Source organism: Eublepharis macularius, chromosome 4 (assembly GCF_028583425.1).
Source record: "Eublepharis macularius isolate TG4126 chromosome 4, MPM_Emac_v1.0, whole genome shotgun sequence".
Taxonomy (NCBI): Eukaryota; Metazoa; Chordata; class Lepidosauria; order Squamata; family Eublepharidae; genus Eublepharis; species Eublepharis macularius.
In genome coordinates, this window is record NC_072793.1 from 71,662,436 (window position 1) to 71,688,315 (window position 25,880).

The 25,880-nt window shown below is 41.8% G+C and overlaps 1 protein-coding gene across 1 annotated transcript in view; it reads right to left on the reverse strand.

The window, feature by feature from the left end:
* FSTL4 (follistatin like 4) overlaps positions 1-25,880 on the reverse strand; it is a 733,440-nt gene that overhangs the window by 472,681 nt on the left and 234,879 nt on the right. Inside the window, exon 3 of the mRNA XM_054977698.1 lies at positions 11,819-12,067. Within this exon, the coding sequence (XP_054833673.1) occupies positions 11,819-12,067 (249 nt within the window). The remainder of the gene's footprint in view (positions 1-11,818; positions 12,068-25,880) is intronic.

Sequence of the window (25,880 nt, forward strand, 5' to 3'; positions counted from 1 at the left end):
GGAAGTCCAGTTTGGACTTGCTGTGTCCTCCTTTCCATCATTATCTTATACTTGCATATGTTCTTGACTTACTGTGTTTAATGTTGAATAAAATTTTTAGACCTCTCCCCCATAGGGTTACCAGCTCCTGGTTGGGAAATTCCTGGAGATTTAGGGGATGGAGCCTGGAGAGGGTGTAGTTTGGGGAGGGGAGGGACTTCATTCGGGTATAAGGCCATAGAGTCCTCCTTCTAAGGCAGCCATTTTCTCCAGTGGAACTGATCTCTGTCGCCTGGAGATCATTGCAATTCCGGGAGAGCTCCAGCCACCACCTGGAGGCTGGCAACCCTACTCCCCTATAGTTTGAAATCATCTGGGAGATCCAGCTTAAAGTTCCATCTACACATAGCAAGGCTTTCTCTGTAGTTGTTCCAGAGCATTGGAAATGCTCCAAGAGATTAATTTGGCCCTATCTTGATAGATGTTCTTTTGAGGAATGAACACTTTTTTGTTCTTTCTCCAGGGTTTTAATCAATAAGATAATTTAAAAGTTCTACAGCATTATGTATTGTTGTATGACTACTTGAATTTATCTTCTAATTAGTTTCCTATTTAATTGTTGTGGCTTTAATTATTTAATGATTCTATGATTATTGAACTTAGTGACTGAATAATTTTACCTGTTGCATAATGGTTTCTCCCCTCTTCCTCGGGCATAGCAAAGGATCACATTTCACTACTGCAAGCTTCAAGTTTTTGGCGTTCTTCCCTCAGTCCTCTTCTCAGCTCTATCAGGAACCCGCTCTCCAAATTAGTTCTGTGTTCTGTGTCACATAGTTCATGTGGTACTCCTCCTCAAACTTCATTCCCATCCAAACCCATTGCAAATCTTTCCCTTTCATAAACTTTTTCTGGGATCATCACACTTGACATTTTTGCCCTTATGTCCCTGTCCATAACTTTTGCTGTTCCAGCTCAGTGACCTTAAAATTTCCTTCCTTTTTAAATAAATGTGCTCATATACACTGCAACTCTCTCCTACAATACATACAGGTATGAAGTAAAGTGAATAGTAAAGTGGAAAACAGGAGAATGAACAGACAGAAAAAAGGAAATAATGAATATACAGAAATAACAAAAATGCAGCCATGGGACAGCAACTTAATGATAGGAAATCACTATGCAAAAAATTGTATTGCTTTGCTGCTTGAAGAGCCTATTCATCTATTTAAAGAGGAAAAGGCACAAACTAGCACACTTTAAATAAGCAATAAGTGGAGCAATTTTTATCATGAAGACCTTTTTTCTAGAATGGAATTTCAGTTTTCTATTTTTTATTGCCTCAATAGGGTCAGTGAGCACTTAGGCATGAAAGGAAATACAACGGTTAAAGTATAGATCCATGTAAAAATGTGGGAAAGCCTTAGGCTATAGACCTATACTTAGTTAATGCTCACTTAAAATTCTATTGATTTCAATGGAACTTAAACTTGTGCAATTGAGCATGTGATGATAGGAATGGGATACTCGCTGCAATCACTTCAAAATGATAGACGATAATACCTCCTTTCCCTTTATTGCCATAGCAATGAAAGATAAAATACAATAATGGTTGTTTGGCAATCAGATGTTATGCTGATGAGTTTATGATAGACACAAGAACACTAATATTTACATTTTGAACACCAAATCTGCATGCTAATTTTCATTAGGAATTGCTAGATTTCAGACAGAAATCTACAAACATCATCTTTAAATAATTTGATTTGACAATTTTGGCTTTTCTTTTCTTACCATTGTCACCATCTTTCAGTCATTTTGATAAATTTCAATGATGAAATCTGAAGATTGAAATTAATAAGACTTAATTATGTGGTTGTTCTGTACTAGACATTTTTTGCTCCTTACTGTGACAGACGTCACACGCTGACAAGAGTAAATCTGTATTATAAATGTCCATATAGTAAAAATGTAATATATAGTCATCACTATATATGTAACAAATATCTCTTATGAATATTATAACAAATATATCTGCAACTCTCATGGTGATCTCATTAAATTATCTTGCTATCCGGCTCCCAACAGCCCTTTCCACCCTCCACTTCCTCTTGTTCCTGCTGTCTCCTTCTACTTATCCCGGTCTGACCTAATGGTGGCATCTCTCTCATCATCCCCACTGTTCCCCTCCCTTTCCTGCTGCTTCTTTGTTCACTGCCAGGTCTGCAGGCCCAATTTTGCTCATAGTGCCAATGCCTTTACCTGCCTGCTTCACCTGCTCTCCACTCTGCTTCCTTTCTTTCCCCTGTTACTAGGGTTGCCAGGTTCCTATAGCCTCCCAGAGGGAGTGGGGGGAACCTAGCACTTACCTTGTGCCAGTCTTCGTGTACACCTTCATGATGACATCACTTCTAGAAGAGATGTCACTGCACGGGCCACAGGAGTGTTCCTGCACTCTGCGTGAGGCTGAATTGTCCCATTTGGGGCAAAAACCAGTCCCAAATGAAGCATGCAACCACTCCTGTAGCCAACGCAATGACATCACTTTTGGAAACTGCTTCACCCAGTGGAAGCATGTGTACCATGTATGTTCCCAGGGTACCTGATGGTGGCTTGCCACCTCACGCCGATTGCTGACAGATCAGCGGGCAAGGGGGCAAATCCCCGGGAGTTTTCCCACCACTGGCGGGCACCAGGAAACCCTACCTGTTACCCTTTCTGTGGAATTTGTGGAAGAGGGAAAGGGAGCTATTGGGTCTCCTCCTACCAAGTCTGCCAGATCTCCTGCCTGATGATGTCACTTCTGGTTGAGACCTGAAGCTCTGGCATCTCTCTAAGAATTGGCCCCAAACATAGTGAAAACGTTATGTTTTGGGCCTGCTGAGATACCATAGCTTCTGGTTTAAACCAGAATTGACATCATTGGGCCTGTGCAGCCTGTGAGCAGCATACTCTGGCTTGCCTATGCTCACTTAGCAGAGGTGGATCATCCTCCACACCCCTGGTTTTCAGATAGGGGGCCCAGCAACCTATCTCCTCTTCTTCTTCCTGGTCTCTACTTTTGCCACTTCAACACCATCTCTGCCTGGCAGAGGAGGGTGAAGAAGGAGAAAACAGCACCTTCCACCTTCCTCCATTTTTAAAATGTTTGGCATTTTCCTGCAATATTGGGGTTCCCATAGGTCACTCTCCTGTTCAATTCTCAGTTTTTTTAAAAAAAATACATTGGGGGCAAATTCAGAATTAGATATATGATTTAATTGAAGAATATAAGTGTGCTGTAACTGTACACACAGTATCTAATCAGCCAGTCATGCTTCATCTTTGTAGCTTTATATGTAAGAATAATGAACCTTTGTTATAGTGAGACCACTAGCCTATACTGTCTACTGTGGCTGGCAATGGCTCTTCATAGTCTTGGTCAAAGAAATATTTTCCCCAGCATCTGCAAACTAAGATCTTTTGACTGGAGCTGACAGAGACTGAATCTCCATGTGGATGTTCTATCATGGATTCATGGTCCTCAATGGTTCACCAATGAGCAGCACAGACCCATGCATGTCTACTCAGAATTACGTTAAATAGCATTTGATTTGAGTCCAGTGTAAACCATGGAACTGTTGCACTAAGGAACATACAAAATTGTCCACTTTTGTTTCATAATCCTTTTATTCCTTTCTTCATGTGGGGTAAATTTTTGCTTTCCCCAGTCCTCTGTGCTATCCATCCCTCAATCTTTGCAAGGGTAAATTGTTGACATGAGTAGGCCCACATGAGGAGAAATCACAGCCGGAAGGTAGAGCTGACAGCAAACAGGCATGCACATAGTCTCATTTGCATAGCCTGATTTAGTCATGTAAAATAAGATTTTTCATAAAATCATAGAGTTGGAATGGGCCTTACAGACCATCTAGTCCAATCCCCTGCCCATTGCAGGAACAGCCTAAAGCATCCCTGACAACTATTCATCCAGCCACTCGTTGAAGACTGCCAGACCTCTTGGACAGAGGTCTGTAGTTCCCAAGATTGTCCTTTTTCTCTTTCTTGAAGATTAGAAAGACATTTGTCCTCCTCCAGTCTTCTGGCACATCACCTGTCCTCCAAGAGGCCTGGAAGATGATTAACAAAGGGTCTGCAAGCTCTTTCAAAAGTTCTTTAAGCACTCTTAGGTGCACCCCATCTGGCCTGGGGGATTTGTACACATCCAGTGCAGTAGGGTGTTTCTCAATAACTTATCTGCCCATGTCAACCAGCAGCCCTGAAATCATGCCATGCTTTTGATGTTGGACCCTAGTAGAATATAATCCTCAGTATAGGTAGGTAATATTTCGGGTGAGTTTTCTACTAAGTATAACCTACAGGAGGATACACATGTGTTTGCATCATACTTATAGATAACATTTTAAGTATACATTTAAAATACTTCAAGTGTGCAATTAAAGACTATAATATAAATCTGCCTGAGATTTATATTATCCAGCCCTTGATGGATATGAACTGCCACAGAAAACAACATCTTAGATTGATTAAAGTGTTTTGGCAGAGAAAAGTATTTTTTACCTCCCTTCTCCCACCACACTTCAAAATACCCCTTGAAATGCTGGTCCTGGTGAACTCACAGAAATTGTCTATGTAGCAGCACTGGGGGCTGCAGCAGGAGAAGGCAGGTGTGAAAGTTGTGCTCCACAAGCACAAATCCTTTTATCCACAGAATCATTCTGGTGGATCAAGCAAACTGCTGTCTGAATAGCAGCATATAATAATGAATCCACCCAAAATAATGGGTTTTTTTCTATTGAATGATACACCAAAACTATGTTCCATTAGTGGTTTCATTAATATTTAGGTTCCGCTATCCCTAGTTTCCTTGCTTTGTCTTAAAAATGAACAAATAAAGCTTAAATTTGCTACAACACAAAACTGCAATTGAAAAGGTACTCAATGTCAAACATCATTTGTTTAATAATTTGCTAACAGGAGTGTATTCCAAAGTGTTGCTTATCAGTCCTGAATCAATCTTTCCTTATATCTTTCTAACCCCAACTAACTAAGCAAGAACTCTCAAACTCAAATTCCGTTGGTGCACTCAATGTACATACATGGAATACGTAAAAGAACAAAATCACAGCCACTCTTGAACTGCTGCTTTTGTTATGCAGGGAATTGCAGACATCTCTATAGGTTCACACTGTATCTGTGAATTGTATCAGTAGAATAAAATCTCAATCACAAGTTTACAGAGAAGAAGAAAAAGTGTTGTGAGATGATACACAAAAGCCTTACAAACTAAGATGATTTGTCCCAAGTTTTCCCCTCATGTATTAAATGCAGAATTTGTTCTGCAATTGAAACCATACCAAAGTTCTTGACCTCTAGTTCAGTTTTAAGGACATGAGGTTTGTCATTTTAGATATTAGCTAATTATGGCAAAACAGGAATTCAGTCTGTAACATCAGTTAAATTGATCAGGGTAAGTTTCATCTACAGTGAAGAAGGCAAAGGGACAGAACTCAGAGAAGCTCTCTCATCTGCTTAATGTGCTACCAATATACTGTATAGGATTGCCATTTGGCCAGGGGAAGGAGGCAATCTTCCATTAAAAGCTCAGATATTCCACCATGGATCGATCCAGCAGCAGGAGAAAAAATGGCACTATTCGCCATAGAGATTAGAGCATTGCCCTAGGTGGTGCTAGAGCAAGCGAGAGAGATGAGAGCTAAGTCCCTCCTCCATCTTCCACCAGGATGGCCAGGACTCCAGCACATAGTCCTTGCTGAGCCACTGGCTTAGGTACACTGCTGCAGGCTGGTGCCACAGCATGCCTTCCACCACCACCCTTGTTTCTGATCTGGATTTAGCTGTTCAGCTCAGGGGCTGTGTACTCCAGCAAGTGCCCACCCACCTTTACTATGCAAACAATAATCAGGATGAGCAGTGAGGTCCCTCCTCAAAAATTGTGGCAGTGCCCACCCCCTTCCTGTGGCTGCCTGTTGCATGACACATTTTGTTGACTGCTGCTAAAGCCCAAAGAAAAAAGGCAGTGTGGCTGATACCACCAGTCTACATTCTTTCCTTCTTGCTCTGGAAGCCTGAGTAAAGAGGGGCCTCCCTCATGGAGGAAAAATGCAGTGTCTGTCTCACTGCAACCATTCCTGTCAGGCAAGCCATACCACCAGGAGTAAGAGGTTCAAGCAGTGGAGCATGGAGTCAGCAGCATCCAGTCTGCTCCTCCCGAAGCAGCAGCAGCAGCTGGATCTGTCCAAGGCTAAGCAGCAAAATGGAGCAGCCAGCCAATGCCACCTTTGCTCACACCTTAGCCCAGCTTCTTCCACTTGCCAGGTGATGCCCAGGTAGGTACCCAGCTTAGCAGATGAGGAGTTTGTTCCTGTATCCAATTCTGGCACAGGAAAGGTTCTGACAGGGACAGCTGAGTACCTACCTGGGGGGCACCTGGCACCACCAGATTCCCCTAGGCCCAGAGCTCCTGGATCCTGAGTAGAGATGGGGGTGTCTCTCTCTATTTGGAGAGGCAGGGATGGGTTAAACCCCCCCCCTGCTCTAAGTGTGGCCTGGCGGTTGCCGCCACCACCCACCTTCCCACTCCCCGATCCGATCCACAGATCAGAAATGGGAGATGATCGGTGTGGATTGGTGATTTGGGGTCGTCGCCGGCGCGGATCCATGATCAGCTTGATCAGTAATTTTTTGGGGATCGTGCCCACCTCTAATCCTGAGGCCTCACTCAAAGGGCCTGGCCCTGAAGCCTCAGCTCCAGATAATGTTGCTAATGTATCAGACCCAGGGCAGCCAGTCCCCTGCCTCACAGGGACAGATCCTGTACTGCTAGTCCCTGAGGTTCTCCCTGCACTGGGCATGTACTGCAAAGACTAGCCTATGAGAAGGCAGATGAATGGTGATGACATGCCAGGCTAGTGGCCCATGTTCCCTATTGAACTAGACTGAGCACACACAGTGTTTTGCAGGATTCAGGCTCAATCAAGCCTCAGCTGGTGGAACCCCAGGAACAGGTAGGGCTTCTTCCTGTCCAGGATATTTAAGGCCTGGACTAAGCTGAGCAGTCTACTAGTTTGCATGACCAGTATGTTTCTGCTAGACTGAGTTAAATGCATATTGTGACATCTATGCTGCTTTGAAGGCCTCACTTTGCTTCCAGCTACTGTGTGGATCCTTGCCTCTGAGGAGTTCCTGTCTGTCACAGCCCCCACTAGGAGTCTGGAGTGGAAGTCTAGAACAAAAACACACTATTGAGGGCAAAAACTTCACCTCACAGGGTAATGGGAGCCACCACTAGTCTCTCTTAACTAACTCTCAGCTAAGAGACTGAGTAATAAAATCTCCAGCTCTTCTGGGTATTAAGCAAGAAGTCTGCCCTGACAGTGAGGATGCCTGCAGGCTGAGTTCCACAAAAACAATTACTTGGTAGGTGTAGCCAAATTAGGCCAATGTACTGGATATCGATTGAAACCTCAAAGCCCAAAGAACACTGCAGAAGAATAATTAATACAGTTTATTAAGAATTGTGCAAAAGATTACAAAGGTAGCCTAAAATTCTGTACAGGATTTGATTTCCAAACACAGATGTGTGTCAGGTCAAACCAGAAAGTCCAATGAAACTCCAGAAGTCCAAAGTCCAGGAACAAAAAACTAAGAGCTGACACCAAGATTGGTTATTAGGTCCAGAGCTCAAGTGAATAGTATACTCTGAGGAGGAGGAGATAGTATACGAGACTGCCCACACTCTGCCCATAGTGCCTTGAACACAATGAAGACCCTTGCTTTATACGAGACTGCCCACAGCATGGCCTGGTCCTGCTTGTCCAATCAGGGGTGTTACTACAACATGTGACCACATCTCTCTGCAACTGGGATGTGTTTGCAATCACAGCAATTTCCCCTACCACTGTTTCCTTGTGCTAATTAGGTGGAAGGCAGTAGAAAGCCTCCCATTCTGGTCTATGGCCTTGAAGCCCTCTGATCCCATGACCTCATCCGCACCCGTGTTTCTCTTTCTCTCTCTGAGAAGCTGGCTCAGAACTCAGTTAATTTTCACAGATTTCTCTTTCTTTGGACAGATTAGGCACAAAAGCCTGAACCAAAGTTTTGAAAAGTCAAGAAACGGACTAAGAGAGGCCAGCATCTTGACATTATCTACTCAGTATCTGCTGCCAAAGTTAGAACAATCCATTTATATGCTCTGTTAGGATATTAATATGGCTTCTCTCTGGATCACTGGAGTACTCAAAGTGCATATGTGTGAAAAACAATTTGAAATAAGACACAAGACACAGTGGAATCTTGCATGGGAGAGCGCTTTGCCTCTGCTCGTTTTTTCCCATAAACAACCACTTTTTTCTATTTATTTATTTATGTCATTTATAGTCCGCCTTTCTCACTGAGACTCAAGGCAGATTACATATTGTGAGATAAGTATATTTTTCTTTAGTTTAGTTCTGAATATCCTTGCTTGAGGAAACATTGTACAGAGTTCAAGAACTTGCATTATGTTGAAAAAAGTAATATTCATTGACAAAAAGTATATCTACGAATCCTGAGACTGTAGAGAAAATATGATAGTTCCCTGACCTATGTAAATTGCTATAAGTAGTTGCTACTGACTGCTTTTTGCAGCCCAAGCATCAAGGGGGGTTGGTTAGGGGTAAGGAAGGACAAGACAACAGAAGACATTGACAACTTGGAGTTAAAAAGGCCACAACATTATTTGTTAGAGCTTATCACAGAATCACAGAGTTGGAAGGGGCCATACAGACCTTCTAGTCCAACTCCTGCCCAATGCAGGATGAGCCTAAAGCATCCCTGACAAATATTCATCTAGTCTCTTCTTGAAAATTGCCAGTGAAGGGAAGCTCACCACCTCCCTTGGCAGCTGATTCCACCTTTGAACTACTCTGACCGTGAAAAAGTTTTTCCTAATATCCAGCCAGTACATTTCTGCATGTGATTTAAGCCCGTTGCTTTGGGTCCTATCTTCTGCTGCCAACTGGAACAGCTCCTTGCCTTCCTCCAAATAACAGCCTTTCAAATATTTAAAGAGAGCAATCATGTCCTCCCTCAATCTCCTCTTCTCCAAACTAATCATTCCCAAGGCCCTCAGCCTTTCCTCGTAGGCTCAGTCTGCAGACCCCTGATCATCCTCGTTGCTCTCTTCTGCACCCTCTCGATATTGTCCACATCCTTTTTGAAGTGAGGCCTCCAGAACAGCACACAGTACTCTAGGTGCAGCCTGACCTGGGCAGTATAGAGAGGGACTATGACCTCCTGCGATTTCGATGCAATGGCCCTTTTGACACAACCCAAGACTAGACATTTTATTTATTTATTTATTTTCGATTTTTATTCCGCCCTCCCCACATTTCCAGCAGGCTCAGGGCGGATGGGCACGAACAGAAAAAAAATGAACATGGTGTTCGTTGTTCGTTGCCATCCACGAACAATGAACATTGATGAACATGACCCATTCATGAACATGTTCATTGTTCGTTGTTCGTGGGGGCCAGCAGGCTCTCCTCCAGCCATTAAGATCCCTACCGCACCACTTCCAGAAACCCTACCTGAGCAGGCAGCAAGAAATGTACCGATAATAAATAATAGCTTGGCCCAGAGCCTGGCAGCAGCCCTGGAACTTAAAGAGGTAGATCCCTATCCCACCACACACAAAGAAAATTCAAGCTCCAGTGCACTTTCTCTCTCTCTCAAAATGTCAACAGCAACTGTCTCTCCCTCACTGTCTGCAAAACCAGAGCTGGGAGCCCCCCTCGCCCCTGCTCTTTGCTTCCTTATAACAAATTTGGAGCTCCACACTTTAAAGGAAGACCCTCCTATCAAGCTAAATTTCGCTTAGATTAGGGTTTCCAGGGCAACAGCAGGAGTTCAGACAGAGTTCAGGCAGTCCCTGCCTCTGGTTGCCAAGGGAATTGATTGCAGGTACCAGATTGTCTGGCTTGACGAACAGCAACAAACAGCAACGAACGAGGCTTGCAATGACCACCTGTTTGTTTAGAATTGGGCCTCATGAACAGCTTGTTCGCAAACAGCTGATTGGGCTGTTTGTGGCTTTTTTTTGTTCGTATTGCTGTTCGTGCCCATCTCTACCCAAGACTGAGTTTGCTCTTTTTGCCACCACATCACACTGACTGCTCATATTTAGTTTATAGTCCACTCTTACCCCAAGATCTCTTTCACATACACTACTACCCAGAAGTGTATCCCCCATCCAGTATTTGTGCTTCATATTTTTGTGGCCAAGATGTAATACTGTACACTTATCTATGTTGAATTGCATCCTGTTCACAACTGCCCACTTCTCCAGAGTATTCAAGTCTTGTTGAATTTTAACTCTATCTTCTTGGGTGTTTGCCACTCCTCCCAATTTGGTGTCATCTCAAATTTAATGAGTAGCCTGTTTACCCCTTCATCCAGATCACTAATAAAAATATTGAAAAGTACTGGGCCCAAAACCGAACCCTGCGGCACCCCACTGGACACCTCCCTCCAATCTGATGAAACACCATTGACCACCACTCTTTGGGTGTGGTCTTCTAGCCTGTTCCCTATCCACCAAACTGTCCTATAGTCCAGTCCACAGTCTTCTAGTTTACCCACTAGAATGTCATGGGGAACTTTATCAAAAGCTTTGCTGAAATCCACTTTTTGCGGCCCAGATGTAATACTGTGCACTTATCTATGTTGAATTGCATCCTGTTCACAACCGCCCACTTCTCCAGAGTATTCAGGTCTTGTTGAGCCTTGGTGCCTCATAGGGCATGGATCCCAGCACTGGCCAACCTGCCTGCTGGATGATGACCTCCTCACCCCTTTACCCCTTCTGTTGAAGGGAGAAACCGTGGGATGATAGGCCATGGAACTCCTCATGGGCACAAACTTCTATCTGGATCACCCTACCATCTGAGTGAGCATGCCCCAACAACCCCCACCTGGGCTTGTCTTCCGATGCCTCACCCTAAAGATCCTTTTAGAGGATCCCCAGGTATGGGGAAATTGGGCATGTGGCCCTGTTCCTCCGCCACCCAAAGGATCTGTGCTCAATTCCAAAACCACCCACCCAAAGTTGTGAAGGAGATAGAACAGCTGAGATCATAAAGTACAGATTATTAAACCCAAGAACCAATATAAACCCCCATAACCCCTACAGTTAGGGTGCGCTGGGTGGGAAGCCAGTTCAAGAGCTGAGTGCTTGAAGCCCGGCAGCTCTGTGACTTTTCCTTCTAGCTGGCGGCCAGAGGAAGACTGCATCCTCCCAGCCAGCCATGGGAAATCCCTCCTAATGAGGACCCAGCCAGTCTGTTGCCAATTGGCTGGCTGGGCACCTGGAATGTAGGCTGTTGTGCTGCCCTACCTCAAGGCTGCTGGGAGCTGCCAGGCCCCTGAGAATGGCAGCCACCATGCCCTGCACCTTTCTACCCCCTGCAGGTTGCAAACTGGGGTCCCTCAGAGCTTCTAACCACTAAGCACAAATTACTTTTTCATCTAATTATCTGGATTACAATTACACAAACTTTAAATAACTGAATGTTATTCACTGGAAATTTTCCTGGTACTAAAATATGCTTAGTGTACAATGCGTGGAGCTATGTTAGCTAATTGTTCATATATTACTTAGCTTTTAATTACAATCATGGAATTAATAGCTAGTGATATAGCATTTTATATAATTTTAGAACAAATAATGCTTTGAACAACTATTTTCTATACACTAAATATATCACAATCTAATATATGGCAAAGAAAGTAGCATAAATTTTAGTGAACGGGATTTAACTTATCAGAGAAGAATCCTTACCTTTGAAGAAGCAGTCTTTGCTGTGAATAATGTAGATTTTTTTCCTTTGCAAGCACGAAGCTCGGTGGAGTTCACAGTGATTTTCATAGAATTTGCCATCTGAGCCACACACTGGCATGTAACTGGGCTTGCAATTATCTATACACCTGCATTCAGGCTTATCAGTCTCTTTGTTTATGACACACTTACTTCCCCGAACACAATACTTCTTCTCACATGATGCATGGAGTCCACCTTCCCCATATTGCACTAGAAAAACAAAAGAAAACTGTTTTAGTAACTACTGCAAGCTGAGCAGCAAAATGTTACCACTTTCCATTTGCCAAAAAACCTTTAACTTGGATACAGATCCCCACTTTAGCATCCTGTAGAATTTTGGGACAACTCCTGCTGTTTACTTCTGGAACTTATTTTTGAACAAGTATGTGTAGACTCTCTTCACCTTCAGATGATGAGTCCTTGTTTGATATTCACTGTCATTTTCCGTGCTCTTTACCAAACCACTGGAGTGCTTTGTGCTGACTTTTTAAATAATTTGTAATTACTATAGCATTATACCACCACAGAAATTACAGAGTTTTTTAAAAAGCCATCAAAAAGCACTCTAGGAAACAACAGTGAAATTGGTGGCCACAAAAGGATGACAAAAGTAACATGGTGCTGATGTGGGTGAGACTTGTGCAAATGCATACATTCATCTCCAATTTGCTAACGTGCTTTGCCTGCATTCTTTCAGAAATTTTTTTAGTGTACCAGGTTTGAGAAAGGGTATGCTAAGGACAGGGAAAATCTGAAAATAGATAATTAGAAGACGATACTGTGGTGTATATATTGTGTGTATTACAATGGAATAGTTTGTTCTCCACTCTGATATTTGTGTGTGTTGGTTTGATCTCATGGAGTGAAGTCCCTGCTCCTTAGTTCTGTTTATGAGATGTAAACTGCTTGCGCTTCCTTGTCCTGACACCAGTTGCTCCCATCCCTGTATTCTTTTACTAATAAATGGATGTTGTTTTGAACACACACATCTCTACTGGGTGAACCTAAGAGCAAGAACCTGAGTGAGTACCCTATTCATGACTTCTAATCCAAAGAGAACATTACAAATACTGTGTGGATGCTCCAAAAAACAGTGCTCCGTTTTGGACACAAAGGTGGACAAACATGTCTATGTGGAAGCAGCCTGTGTTGGAAGTTCATTCTAGAAGACAGAGACATTTTTGCTTAAAATATTTAACATATGCTTAAGTCATTGGATAAAAAAAATCCTAACTGTTTAATATGTAAGTATTTAAGATAATGAAACTTCATCTTGGGGAATCTTTTAAGAAGGGCTTTGGAAGCACTCCAGAGTAGAACCATGAGAAACCTAGAAACATTGTACCAGGCGTTTCCATAGATAAAAGTTGAAAAAAGTTACAAACAGCAGTTTTAAAGACATAAAAGAACCATTATTGCCAAAGGAGCATAAATTAATTTCTTTTGGTCCACTGTTTTACTGGTCAAATAAATATTGCAGGTCGTTGAGGCACAGCAAATATTTGCCAAGTTTGTGTGACCAGAGATAACAGTAGAACAAAAGAAATGAGTGTGTATACTATATATTGCGATGGCTCTTTCATACCACCTTCAAATCTCTGAAAAAACCCTATTATCTGTCTTGATGTCTGGGCCCAATTATGAGCACAGTTACATAGGATCCACATGTAGGAGCTGAGGTTCATATTTATACTGAGTGTAACATTAGTCAGTAATTTCAGATGTATACACCACCAACACATTCTAACTCCTAAAACGATGCTAATGAATGGAGATAGAAACTTTAAGAATATTTTAGGGGTTAATAGATGTATGTACTTAAAACATTTACATTTTGCATACAATTAAAATTCTTATTATTTTATTTTATTTACTTCATTTATAATACATTTTTCTTCTGAGTGTGGACTCAAAGCAGCTTACACTGTTCTGGTGGTGACGGAAAGGGCTATCAAGTTGTAGCTGACTTATGGCAACTCCTACTGGGATTTTCAAGGGAAGAGATTAACAGAGGTGACTTGCCATTGCCTGCCTCTGCATAGCAACCCTGATCTTGGTCAGATCAGCTGTAATTCTGGGAGATTGCTAGGCCTTACTTGCAAAAGGACCTTCTTGCAGCTGATGTGACTCACTAGTCCAAAATTTTGCTGTTAGGGATAATGGCTCTAGGATGCCTCCCATGAACACCAGTATATTTGGCTGGTAGTGTGGGCAGTTATATGTATATTGGACAATAAGTTTTTTTTATTAACCATCAAAGTGCTAGTTCTCTTCATTCCATTTTTGTGTGAAGAAAACATTTTCTGCCCAAGACCCTGGAGAGTTACTGCCAGTACAAATAGACAAAACCACTGGACTAGAGAAACCAACAGTCAGACAGCATAAAGCAGCTTCATATGTTTTATTTTTTATTTATGTCATTTATAGTCCGCCTTTCTCACTGAAACTCAAGGCGGATTACACAGTGTGAGATTAGTATAATCAGTTTCAATGACATTTCCATAAACAACGTCATAGGATAGATAAACACAATTTTACAAAGACATAGCATTATCAAAAGTAACTGATTTCCTATACAGAAGCAAACTGATCTCCATATCAGAAGGAGCCGTTTGCATCTCCATATCAGAAGGAACTGTTTGCATCTACTTCGCCCTCCCCTCTTCTCCTCTATATCTGACCAGTTTCTTTTTGCCCTCCATGCATCTGATGAAGAGAACTGTGATTCTCGAAAGCTAATGCTACAATAAAATTGGTTAGTCTTAAAGGTGCTACTGGACTCTTTTTGATATAGAATTAGTAAGAATCCAATACAGAGTTGAGGAAATGTTGAAACAGAACATAAGAAATTCTAGGGCTGACATTAGACCACATGAAGCACTAGCAGCTCATAGGAGCACATATTTAAGACAACAGGTAATAGGTAAGGCAACATAGTGGTGAAGTCTATAGTCCTTAACTCATTAGTGAAGCATCTGAGAGCCCCTCCCTACAATACAAAAACCTTTTTGAATAATTCAGTTTTGCATCATTTGCGGAAAGCTAGGACAGTGGGGACTCTCCTGACCTCCTCAGGCAGGCCGTTCCACAGGGTACGGGCCACCACAGGGAATGCCCATGTACGAGCTACTGTTGATTTCACCCATGTGCAGGGAGGCACCTACAGGAGGCCCTGTTCAGATGAGCAAAGCTGACAAGGGGGAACATAGGGAGGGAGGCAGTCCCATAGATATGCTAGACCAAGGCTGTGAAGAGTTTTGTGTGTGATAATCAATACCTTGAACTGAGCATGGCAGCTGATAGATAGCCAATGGAGTGACTACAGAATGGGGTGATGTTCATGCTCCTGATAACTGTCATGCTGCAGTGTTTTGCAGCAACTGGAGTCTCCTAGTTAATTTGGATGGGAGACCTATGTATAGTGCATTACAATAATCAAGTCTTGATGTTACCATAGCATGGCTCCAGGTGGCCAGGTCAAAGTAAGAAGCCATCTTCCAGGCTAGAGTGAGGTTGTAAAAGGCATTTTTTGCAGCTGCTTTAACTTGTTTTTTTATATATCTCCAACATTTGTTACTGTACATTTCCACTAGAACTGCATATTACTTGTGTGATCTAATACTAGATGACATTGAAACACTAGAAATGTAAACATTTTTTCTCTAGTGATGTGGTACCTGATGTTTCAGATAATGCAAATCTTACAGCTATTAGTGTAAATTGAACATAAAAGGAAGGTACTGTACAAAGATTAATAACTAGCATTATGCTCAATTATCCAACTTCCCCCAAATTAGTAGATTACTGTGCAGTGTTAATTGTAATAAACATAATGTAGAGCATTACAAAGGGGTGTTGCAAAAGAAAAAAAAATCAAAACAGCTTGATTTGCAATTTGCAGCAAGCTTTAATCCTGCTGCTGTTGCTTTATCATTTTTCCACTATTATAATCAAGCATAAAATGCTTGGAAGGTAGGAACTCTCAACTTTGTGCAGCCCCAAATGAGTGAAAATGTGAAATTACAACATCAATCAATAGCTTCTTGCAAGTAAAAGAAAATGTACAACTGTAGTTAAACCATTATTTTCATCACTGTAGATGAAAATAAGAGAACTGTTATTGGAGGATTAGCTGCTTCACTCAATAACTCATTAAAATTCTACCATCCTTGGCAGGCTTGGAAATATTGACATTTTTCTTGAATCATAATAAACTAGAAGGTCAAAGTGTCTCCACACAGCATAAAAATTACAGTCCCTAAGTGGCATATCTGAATATCCTTTAGTCACTTTACTAATTGTTCAGTGTGCTTCTGCAACAATGTCCAAGGGAATGGTAATGCTATAACCTATGCATGGCCTTACTGCCAAGGTCACTTACAATTACTGTGTATACTGTACATTTATCAGAACCATGTCTCAAGGGCTAGAGCACAGAAACCCTCTGGAAGAAAATTAGCACAGCTACAGCCATCCGTTCATTCTTACATAAGATAAGACATTTTTGAGATTAAGATATTTTTTTAAAGTACCATTTTATATATACAAGCCTTGGGAGGGGGGAACAGTTTTAGATTTGGAGTATCCTGCTGCATTTGTAACTGACTCTTCTTCTTAGCATTCCATTACCACAGTGTTCCTTGAATGCCTCTTCTCCCAGTCCCACAGAAATGTGATGGAAAAACTGAGGAGCCAAAAAACAAATCCCCAGGTATCAGTGACCTCAGCAGGATATCAAGTTTGAGACTGCTCAGATCCATCTCCAGAACAGGTGTCCAAACAAATATTTTATTTTTCCCAGTGAATGGACCAATTCCATAGCAATCTTACACTCACTGAAAAAAAACAAAAAACAAAAACTAGTTCTTAAACATCTATTGTACACTATTTTCTTTCTGGATTTCTTATAGACTGATTTTTTAAAAAACGATTGTTACGCTGAAAATTGACCTTGATGGTTTTATACACATTATAAAAGCTAGTCTGAAACATTAGAGCACCCTGTATTGTGACCAAGAAACCAAAATCAGGATGAAACTATGCAGGTAGGATAAGATGAAGCTTGATCATTAGTGGTTTGGGCCATCAGGGAGCCAGCTTAGGGCACATCTGTACATTACAAAGTCCTCATATTTTATGAGGAACAACACAAGGACTTTGTATTACACACACAATGGGTGTTTTTATGCCTCTTTTTGGTTTGTAACCACAACACACAGAGATCTGTGGCTATAGTTACCAACACTGTTTTCACATCACCCCATGAAGCCACTATTTGCTCAGTTGTAAAAATCATGCTACTCAAGTGGCTACACATAAGTTTCACAATGAAACTTGTTGGGGATGAGAAAACAGCATGGAGGGGGCTGCAGTTGCTTTTACCTGCATGCTGTAGTTGCAAACCAAAAGGAACCAGTGTGCATTTGAGAGACCCAAAAGTCCAATTGCAGATGTGATACAAAGTACTCAGTTTTCCAAGAACACAATGACTTTGTAATAGGTAGGTGGAGCCTTAGGCTCATCCTAATTATATCCCTGAGTATATTTTGTTATTTCTCCTATATGATCAAACAGCTCCCATGCCCTTCTTGGAAGAAAAATAAAGCAGTGCACTTCGTGGCACTATTCCTGTTGTTATATACTTGCCTTCTATCTATCTGATACAGGATGGTCTTTGCCACCTGGTTGTGTCCCACCCCCAACATTGTTGATTGTATTATTGTGGGATCCCTCAACTGTAGTGACATACTTTTTAGTTTTAATATATCATATTTATTATTGTTTTTAATGTAAACTGCTTTGGTCCTCATTCAAGGGTAAGGAGGCATAAAAGTCTGAAAAGCAAGTAATTGTTTTTTTTAAAAAATAATTAAAGAGAAGATATCCAGCAGCTCAGTTTAATATGTCTCTCTGTGTAAAAAGCCCTCTCTCTACACACACCTCAGCCATCAAAACTAATACATTTCCTGGAGTTTTCTAGTTTACAACAACTTTATACCCATATAGAGTCCTTCTAATAACCCTTTCCAAATTGGAAAGGACATATGATTTTCAAACCACTAGGTTATTAATAGAGAGGAAAAAAATACTAATTTGGAGAATACTTTTCCAGAAGGAAAGGGATAAGGATTGGGATTTATGTTCAGCACAGTTGAAACATTTGAAATAGCAAACTCTGACCTTGAAATTTGTGAGCTTTATAGAGAATCCTCACCAACTGCATAAGGAACAATGAGCTCCAGTGCTCAGTTGTCCAATTCAAGCATTGATTCTCTGAGCTACTTGGCAAGGACATGGCAGAGAAGATTATTAGACTCAAGCAAATTAATATTTGTATAGTCCTTTGAAGAGCTAAGGACCTCACAAGTATTATCAGTTAGTCTTCAGTTCAAGCATAATGAACAATAGATGGCTTTCGAATATGAAAGAACTAATATAGGAAAAGCCTCCAAGGCATTTTACTATTAAAAGGACAGTTCTCTTTTTCGATTAATGTAATTTGATAATTCCTCAAATACAAGATTGTCCTTTTTTCAGATAGGCCCATCAGATGCCAGTAGAAAATACTTGCTTATACAAAAGAATTCTGCACAAACAGCAGGAATTTTCAAGCTATCACAAAGCTATGCCTGCTGTCTATTTATGGTCCACTGGGGGTAGCGGCAATTACCAATATTGTTCAAGGATATTACAAATTCTGCCAATCGGTAGCTCTTTTGAAGAGGCAGACTTATGATGAACACAATTGGGCAAACTTGCTATGAGCTTGTGAATAAACTGGCCCCTTTCCAGAACAAATGCTAATTAACATCTCAGCACATTTGGTGTTGCTAAACTTCAAGCCCCTCATGATAGTGAAATGATCTCTTTGAAGCTCAGATAAAATCTAATTCAAAGGATATTTAGGGATCCTGCTGATGTTCTTCACCCTAGTAACCATAAGCATAATTGGTTTAAGGGGGACTTACTCTCAAGCAGGGATTTTTTTTCTGGGAAAAGAGGTGGTAGTACTCTGTATTATCACATGTGCACACGCGAAGCATATGCACACTCCCAGAAATGTGTGATGGTGTCACTTCCGGAAGTGACATCACTCCTGGAAGTGACACCACTTGCCGGAAGTGATGCCGCTTCCCAGAACCCAGCACAATGCATTACAATCAGATAAATGTTAGTAAGCTTTGAAAATTACACTATTATGAGAAAGGGTTTTTTTTCCTTTTTGTATCCTCTACTAAAAGTGAAATCTTCCATTCTCTTTTCTAAACATTTCATTTCTTTGGAATCATATTTTAAAATATGCAAGAAGAAGGGGGTCTCTAAAAATCCAAAACCCATCTCATAAACCTAAGTTCTAAAAAATTCCCTCTGCCAGTGTAGAAAAAAAATCCAAAATTCTTTCTCAAAAATCCACAGTCTGAAATTCCTAATCTAATGAATATTGAATTTTCAAATTTTCAGGGAGGGTTTTGCTTTACAGAAGCAAATCAAAATTAGAATCTCAACTTTAGCTGCATTAGATCTGTACTTAGTTTTAAATGGCTTTTTTTGTTGCCTACCAACTCTACCTTACCAATGGCTAAGCTGCTGTGATATTGTGAAATACTCATAAATATTCCAATGTCCCAGACAAACAATAAAAACTTCCTTAACACCCATATGTTCACTGCAATTTCAGTGATATTAATCAGCTGAGGGTGGGGGAACCATTTGAGTTACAGCTATTAAGACGTACGAACACCTATATGCTGATGAATATATTGATAAAAGCCTTCTGTGACTTGGACACAACTTTCCATTCGTAGCATAAAACTGGAATAACCATAGCTGATATTTTAACTAATACAAATAACTATAATTGATATATTTAATGAACACAGAACCAATCTGCATTCAAAAGCTGTGGGAATCATAATAATATCTTGGGTCAACAAAAGAATGAAAGCAACACACAAACATGCACACACATACATGCACAGCCCCACTCACACCCTGAAAAGAAAGCAGAATAAACTCAAAGCAGTACACACATACACAGCCCCTCCACAGCCCCCACAGCCCCATGAAAAGAAAGCAGAATGGACTCAAAGTAGCACACATACACACACAGACCAACCCACCCACCCCCAAATGAAAATAAAACTGAATGAACTCAAAGCAGCACACACACATAGCCCCCTGAAAAGAAAGCAGAATGAATTCAAAGCAGCACACATATACACACAGCCCCACCCACCCTCTCCCCAAATGAAAATAAAACAGAATGAACTCAAAACAGCACACACACAGAGAGAAACCCCTGAATGAAGTGAAAGCAGAATGAACTTGAAGCAGCTTAACCTCCTCTGGAGAGCCGGCCCCAGCAGCTCTGCTTGCACTCTCTCTCTCCCTTTCTCTCTCTCTCATAGAGGAATGAAAAGAAAGAATGAACTCATAGCAGCACACGTACACACACAGCCCCACCCACCCACTCCCCCAATGAAAATAAAACAGAATGAACTCAAAGTGCATACACACACACACAGAAACCCCTGAACGAAAGCAGAATGAACTCAAAGCAGCTAAACCTCCTCTGCAGAGCCTGTGCCAGGCCCCAACTCTCTCTCTCTCTCTTTCTCTCTCTCCCTCTCAATCACCAAGGAATGAAAAAAGCAGAATGAACTCAAAGCAGCTTAGTCTCCTCTACAGAACCTGCGGAGCTGAAGGAGGAAGGAATCATGTGGGCAAATTTTAGAGCTGCTGGAATGCCATTCTGGATCATTGCCCCTCAAAAAAAGCCCTGCTCTCAAGTAAGCGTCCACAGCAATTGTGTCTCAGTAGAGACATTGGCTATAAAATAACAAAGGCCATTCCTCATATGCAATTATTTGGGAGACTGCTGATGTGAAAACCTTGAAGGTAAGTGTGGTAATCAACCCCAAAGTTCCACCTGTCCCTAGGGTTCTGAACCAGGATTGGGGAATCTGCCTTCAGGCAAGCCCTAGAGAATGATCAGCCAATCAGATCCTTTAAAACTTCTCTGGGTGGAGGAGAATGAGCCACCTCAGCTTTAAAAAAGGGAGAAATGATATATTTTTCTTTTGAATAGGGAGATTGTGGATGTGAGTAACAGCATAAGCTTGGTCAGGTTTTTAATGTGGGCTTTTTAGTTAGGATTTCGAGGGACAGGGTAGGGTACAAATCTCATTTTAAGGAATTAAACAAACACCGTGTAAAGAGCCCATCCAACCCCTAACCTTTTTAAAAGGCCTAGTTCTTGAGTAGAAGACTGACAGCCTGTCAGCTGAGATTACAGAGGTACAACTGAACTTTGAATGCTGAGAAGTCTTGTCTGGAGAAAAGGCAGTAATTTCTTCCCTCAGTGTTTCTGTCTTAGGCTCAGATTCAACAAGTTAAGACCAAGTCAGGAAAAAGTATAACCTATGGATAGTGCAGTGTGAGCTTGTTGGACATTTTTTCTTATTATTTATTCCACACTAAACCTATAACTTTTTCTACAACTTATTTCCTGTAAATAAATCCTTGGTTGTTGTGTTCAACTGTGTGCTGTCTGTCCAGTCAAAAATAGCTGTAGGAAAGGGGTTTCTGGTTGTTGTGGGTTTTCTGGGCTGTATTGCCGTGGTCTTGGCATTGTAGTTCCTGACGTTTCGCCAGCAGCTGTGGCTGGCATCTTCAGAGGTGTAGCACCAAAAGACAGAGATCTCTCAGTGTCACAGTGTGGAAAAGATGTTGGCAGGTCATTTATATCTACTCAGGAGGGGTGGGGTTGAGCTGAGTCATCCTGTAAGAGTTTCCCAGGGTGTGGAATGCTAATGGCGGGAGGCTTCACTGTATCCTGAGGAGGTTCTTTTGCATATGGATTGGTACTTGATGTGCTAATCTTCTCTGCAGGGCTATTGTCGAGTATACAGTGTTTTGTTAGCCTGGTGTTTTTCAGAACTGGAAACCATGCTCTGTTCATTCTTAAGGTTTCTTCTTTCCTGTTGAAGTTTTGCTTATGCTTGTGAATTTCAATGGCTTCCCTGTGCAGTCTGACAAAGTAGTTGGAAGTGTTGTCCAGTATTTTGGTGTCCTGGAATAAGATACTGTGCCCTGTTTTAGTTAGGCTATGTTCAGCCACTGCTGATTTTTCAGGTTGTCCAAGTCTGCAGTGTCTTTCATGTTCTTTTATTCTTGTCTGGATGCTACGCTTTGTGGTCCCGATGTAAACTTGTCCACAGCTGCAGGGTATACGGTATACTCCTGCAGAGGTGAGGGGGTCTCTACTGTCTTTTGCTGATCGTAGCATCTGTTGTATTTTTCGGGTGGGTCTGAATACTGCTTGAAGGTTATGCTTTTTCATAAGCTTTCCCATCTGATCAGTAATTCCTTTGATATATGGCAAAAACACTTTTCCTGTAGGATACTGTTTTTCCTTGGTTGTTTGATTCATCCTGGGTTTGATTGCTCTTCGGATTTCATTTCTGGAGTAGCCATTTGCCTGAAGTGCGTGGTTTAGATGATTAATTTCCTCATTGAGAAAGTGCGGCTCACATATCCGTCTTGCGTGATCCACTAATGTTTTCATTATGCCTCTTTTCTGTCGGGGGTTTCTAATCACCTCACTATCAAATATCACATTATTAGGCTCACAATTACAAGCACAGGAAATAGTCTGGTGTTTTCAAATTCCAGGCTGAGCATTGGAAATAAAAAGCTTGAGGAATTGCTAGGAACTCTGTGGTAAAAACATATGGTAAAATAGACAGGGACTATGATATACAGTTTCTGGCAATTCCTAAAGCTACTTGCCATCATTTCCAGGTTTTCACTCAAAATGATGTCATCACAAATTGATGCCATTGGTTCCTGTCCCCTCTACTGGGGGCTTGGCAGCCCTAAAAGAGTGCCTTTCCTAACAACTAAATAACTGCAGTCTCCTGCTGCTCACAACTTGATCATTCAAAAGCAGACTGCTCCTGGAGTGTAGCTCTGTTAATGGTTACTAGCCATGGTGAATAAAAGGAGCCAAGCTACAAGTGACGCCTGACACAAGTTGGACACTTGTCAGCTTCCCTCAAGTTTTGATGGGAAATGTAGGCAGCTTGGCGGAATGTTGGACAAGTGACAGTTGAAAAGTCCATTGGACAGCAGTCAGAGAGCTAAGCTGCAAGACCAGGATGCCTACATTTCCCATCAAAACTTGAGGGAAGCTGATAAGTGTCCAACCTGTGTCATTCGTCACTTGTAGCTTTGCTCTGAGAGGCATCAACTCTCTGAATAAAAGTGCTAGAAGGTAGCATCAGAGGAAGGCCTTGGCTTCTGTGTCTGGTTTGGAGGCTCTCTAGGGCAACCAGTGTGCTGTTATGTGAAACAGAATGCTAACTAGATGGACCACCAGACTCAGTGACTACTTATAGCACATTGAAACAAAATGGCATTCCCGGAGTGCGCGCAGCGTGCTTACCTGGGTGCTGCCATTTGCCTTCCCACATGTAAGGAGAGAAGGATGCCGCATTCCTGGGCATCCGGGCATTTTGGGGGAGGGGCCTGGGCCTATATAGGCCGGCTGCGCCTTCCACTCCTCAGCAGTCGTCACAGAAAGCTCAACCCACCCACCTTACCCTTCTTTGCAGTACGGTATTAACTGATTGCTGTTTAACAGGGCCAGGTAGGATTTTTTTCACCCCTTTTCCTGATTGGCCTCATGGGGAGGGGTGTTTTTCTCCTACCGTATACCGCTATTTAGTGAGTTTTTCCTGAGTTTCAGTTTGTAGTTGTTGAGGTTCCTGGCAGGTTAGTTTGGGTAGGCAGAGCGGGCCAGTGAGCACCCGGTGGCACCTCCCCATTGGAGGGGAATGGGGTCTGTCTGGGATTGGCTGGTGGGCTGTATGACTGCCAGCTGAGAGGGCAGACTGCCCGTGGGACACCCTGTACAAGTCCTTCCCTTGGGCTTCATGGCTGGGGGTGTATGGAGCTTTAAGGGGGGAACCATTTGCCTGGCTAGCTGGGTTACAGCCATGCGCTTGGATGGCTCATGCCTGGGTCAGGGGGTACTCACCCAGGCAGGTCGAGGAGGAGGTCCAGTAGACCCCTTGGCTCGACCTGTACCACTAGTTATACTCCTTGCCATTCTTAAGTTATTATTGATCAATAAATGGCCCTGTTTTTTCACCCAAGCCTTGTGTCTGTCTCTTCATTCCTAATGGGGGGCAATGACGTATGTTTTAAAAAAACAACTGGAGGTATCGGGTATTGAATACGGATGTCATGCATGTGAAGCATTGAAATGAACACTGTGGATCCTTCCAATCAAAAAGCTATGGAGTCAGGAATACAGAGCAATGGTGTTTCATGTTGTGATGACTGAAATCTAATGCAGTATGAACAAATACCCTTTCATAACAAAATGTATTGTTTCTGATGTCTACACATAGATTCTTTCTGTAACTGTAAAAAATATGTTTTGTTTTGAAAAATGAAAAGGTTCTAAGATTCATTATATGGCTGTACTTGTTTCTAGACCTCCTGAATACTGGTTGGCACAAGCATTAGCCATAGCAAATAAGGAGGGTTTGGCTATTGTTAGATTAAAGCCATAAAGCATATGGAACATGATTTCAGTAGAAGTTGCTTCCCCATCTATACCTGCTTCAGTTCCTTGCATTGGAACCCCCTCATCCAATAACTTATCTGCTCTTTCTTTTCTGGTCTTCTCCTTCCAGACAGATCCCTGTCAAGAGTTCTTCAGGGAATAGATCCACATTCAGTGTTTCTGTCATAGGGAAATGGGACAATATAGCAACACTGAGGTAGAGGAAAGAGGGAAACAGCAGGTTGTATGCTGCTTATATTCCTAAAGCTGCCTTTGTTTTGAGTATTACTTCAGCAAAGTAGTTCTTTTTAAATAAAGGATCCATGAGGAGAAGCTGTGCTGGAATCATATCTCCCAGTAGTGAAAGCGCTACAAAGAACAGCTTCATAAGAGGATTTTCCAAACAGCCATAATTAATGAACAGGTGGATAATAGCTCCCTCCTAAACTTTTGACCTTGGTCACCTGGTATATTAGGTAAAGTGGCTCAGTCTGCAGGCCTGCTTTTTCATATGATAGCTATTTTCAACTAAACACATCTATTTAAAGCCATATAGCTGTCTGAAGTACTCTTGAAGGTTTAAAAAGAAACCAAGGCACAAGAAAGATGTATCAGGTTACTTCCCAGGTTCTGAGACAAGAATGATATTCAGGATGTAGTTCACTAATTAAACAAGCCCCTTGTCAATATTTCTCTCATCTTATTAAAGCTGAATGAATTCTCTGCTCCTACAAGGATTATAAAAAACAGTAATGGAAAAGGTAATCAAGTGAAACTACTAGCTAACTGCTTGGAGGATTTATGAGCCCCACCACACTGCATGAAAAAGATATAATTCGTTTAATTTATTAGTCATAAAGCAAGTCATTTACTTGGGTTAAAAACCGATCATCTTACAAAACAAGTCACTTTTCAACACTAATTAAATTTACCAAATATGGCCCAAGACTGGAGGTGCTAATTATATTAAAGTTAGTTTGACAGACAGGAAGAAGTCTATTTGTCTTCTTCACTGACTAGACTCTAGTTCTCAAATTAATTCAAGCAGAAGATGGAAGACATATGGAACTCTGGGAGGAAAAATATGTGCACCTTAGTGGGAAAATGTCTGTGAAACCATGATTTAATATTGAATACAAATTGGCATGAACCAACCAAAACTGAAAGTTTAACTCCTGTTTAGGATACAAATGTCAGTCAGTCATTATAAGATTATGGATTATAGAAACTGGATGCAGCCAGGATTTTTTTTAACTTACTAGTAGCTGGTACTTTCCTGCTGCCTTTACCCTAGGGTTGCCAGGTTCCCCGGAGGCCAGCCCATGGGGTTTTCCAGTTCCCTCCACTCTCCCAGCGGGAGATTGGGAGCCCCGGCACTCACCTTCTTGCTCCCTGGGTTTCGCTCCCACATGCGTGTGTTGTGTGTGTGCTCCCAGGGGCTGCGTGATG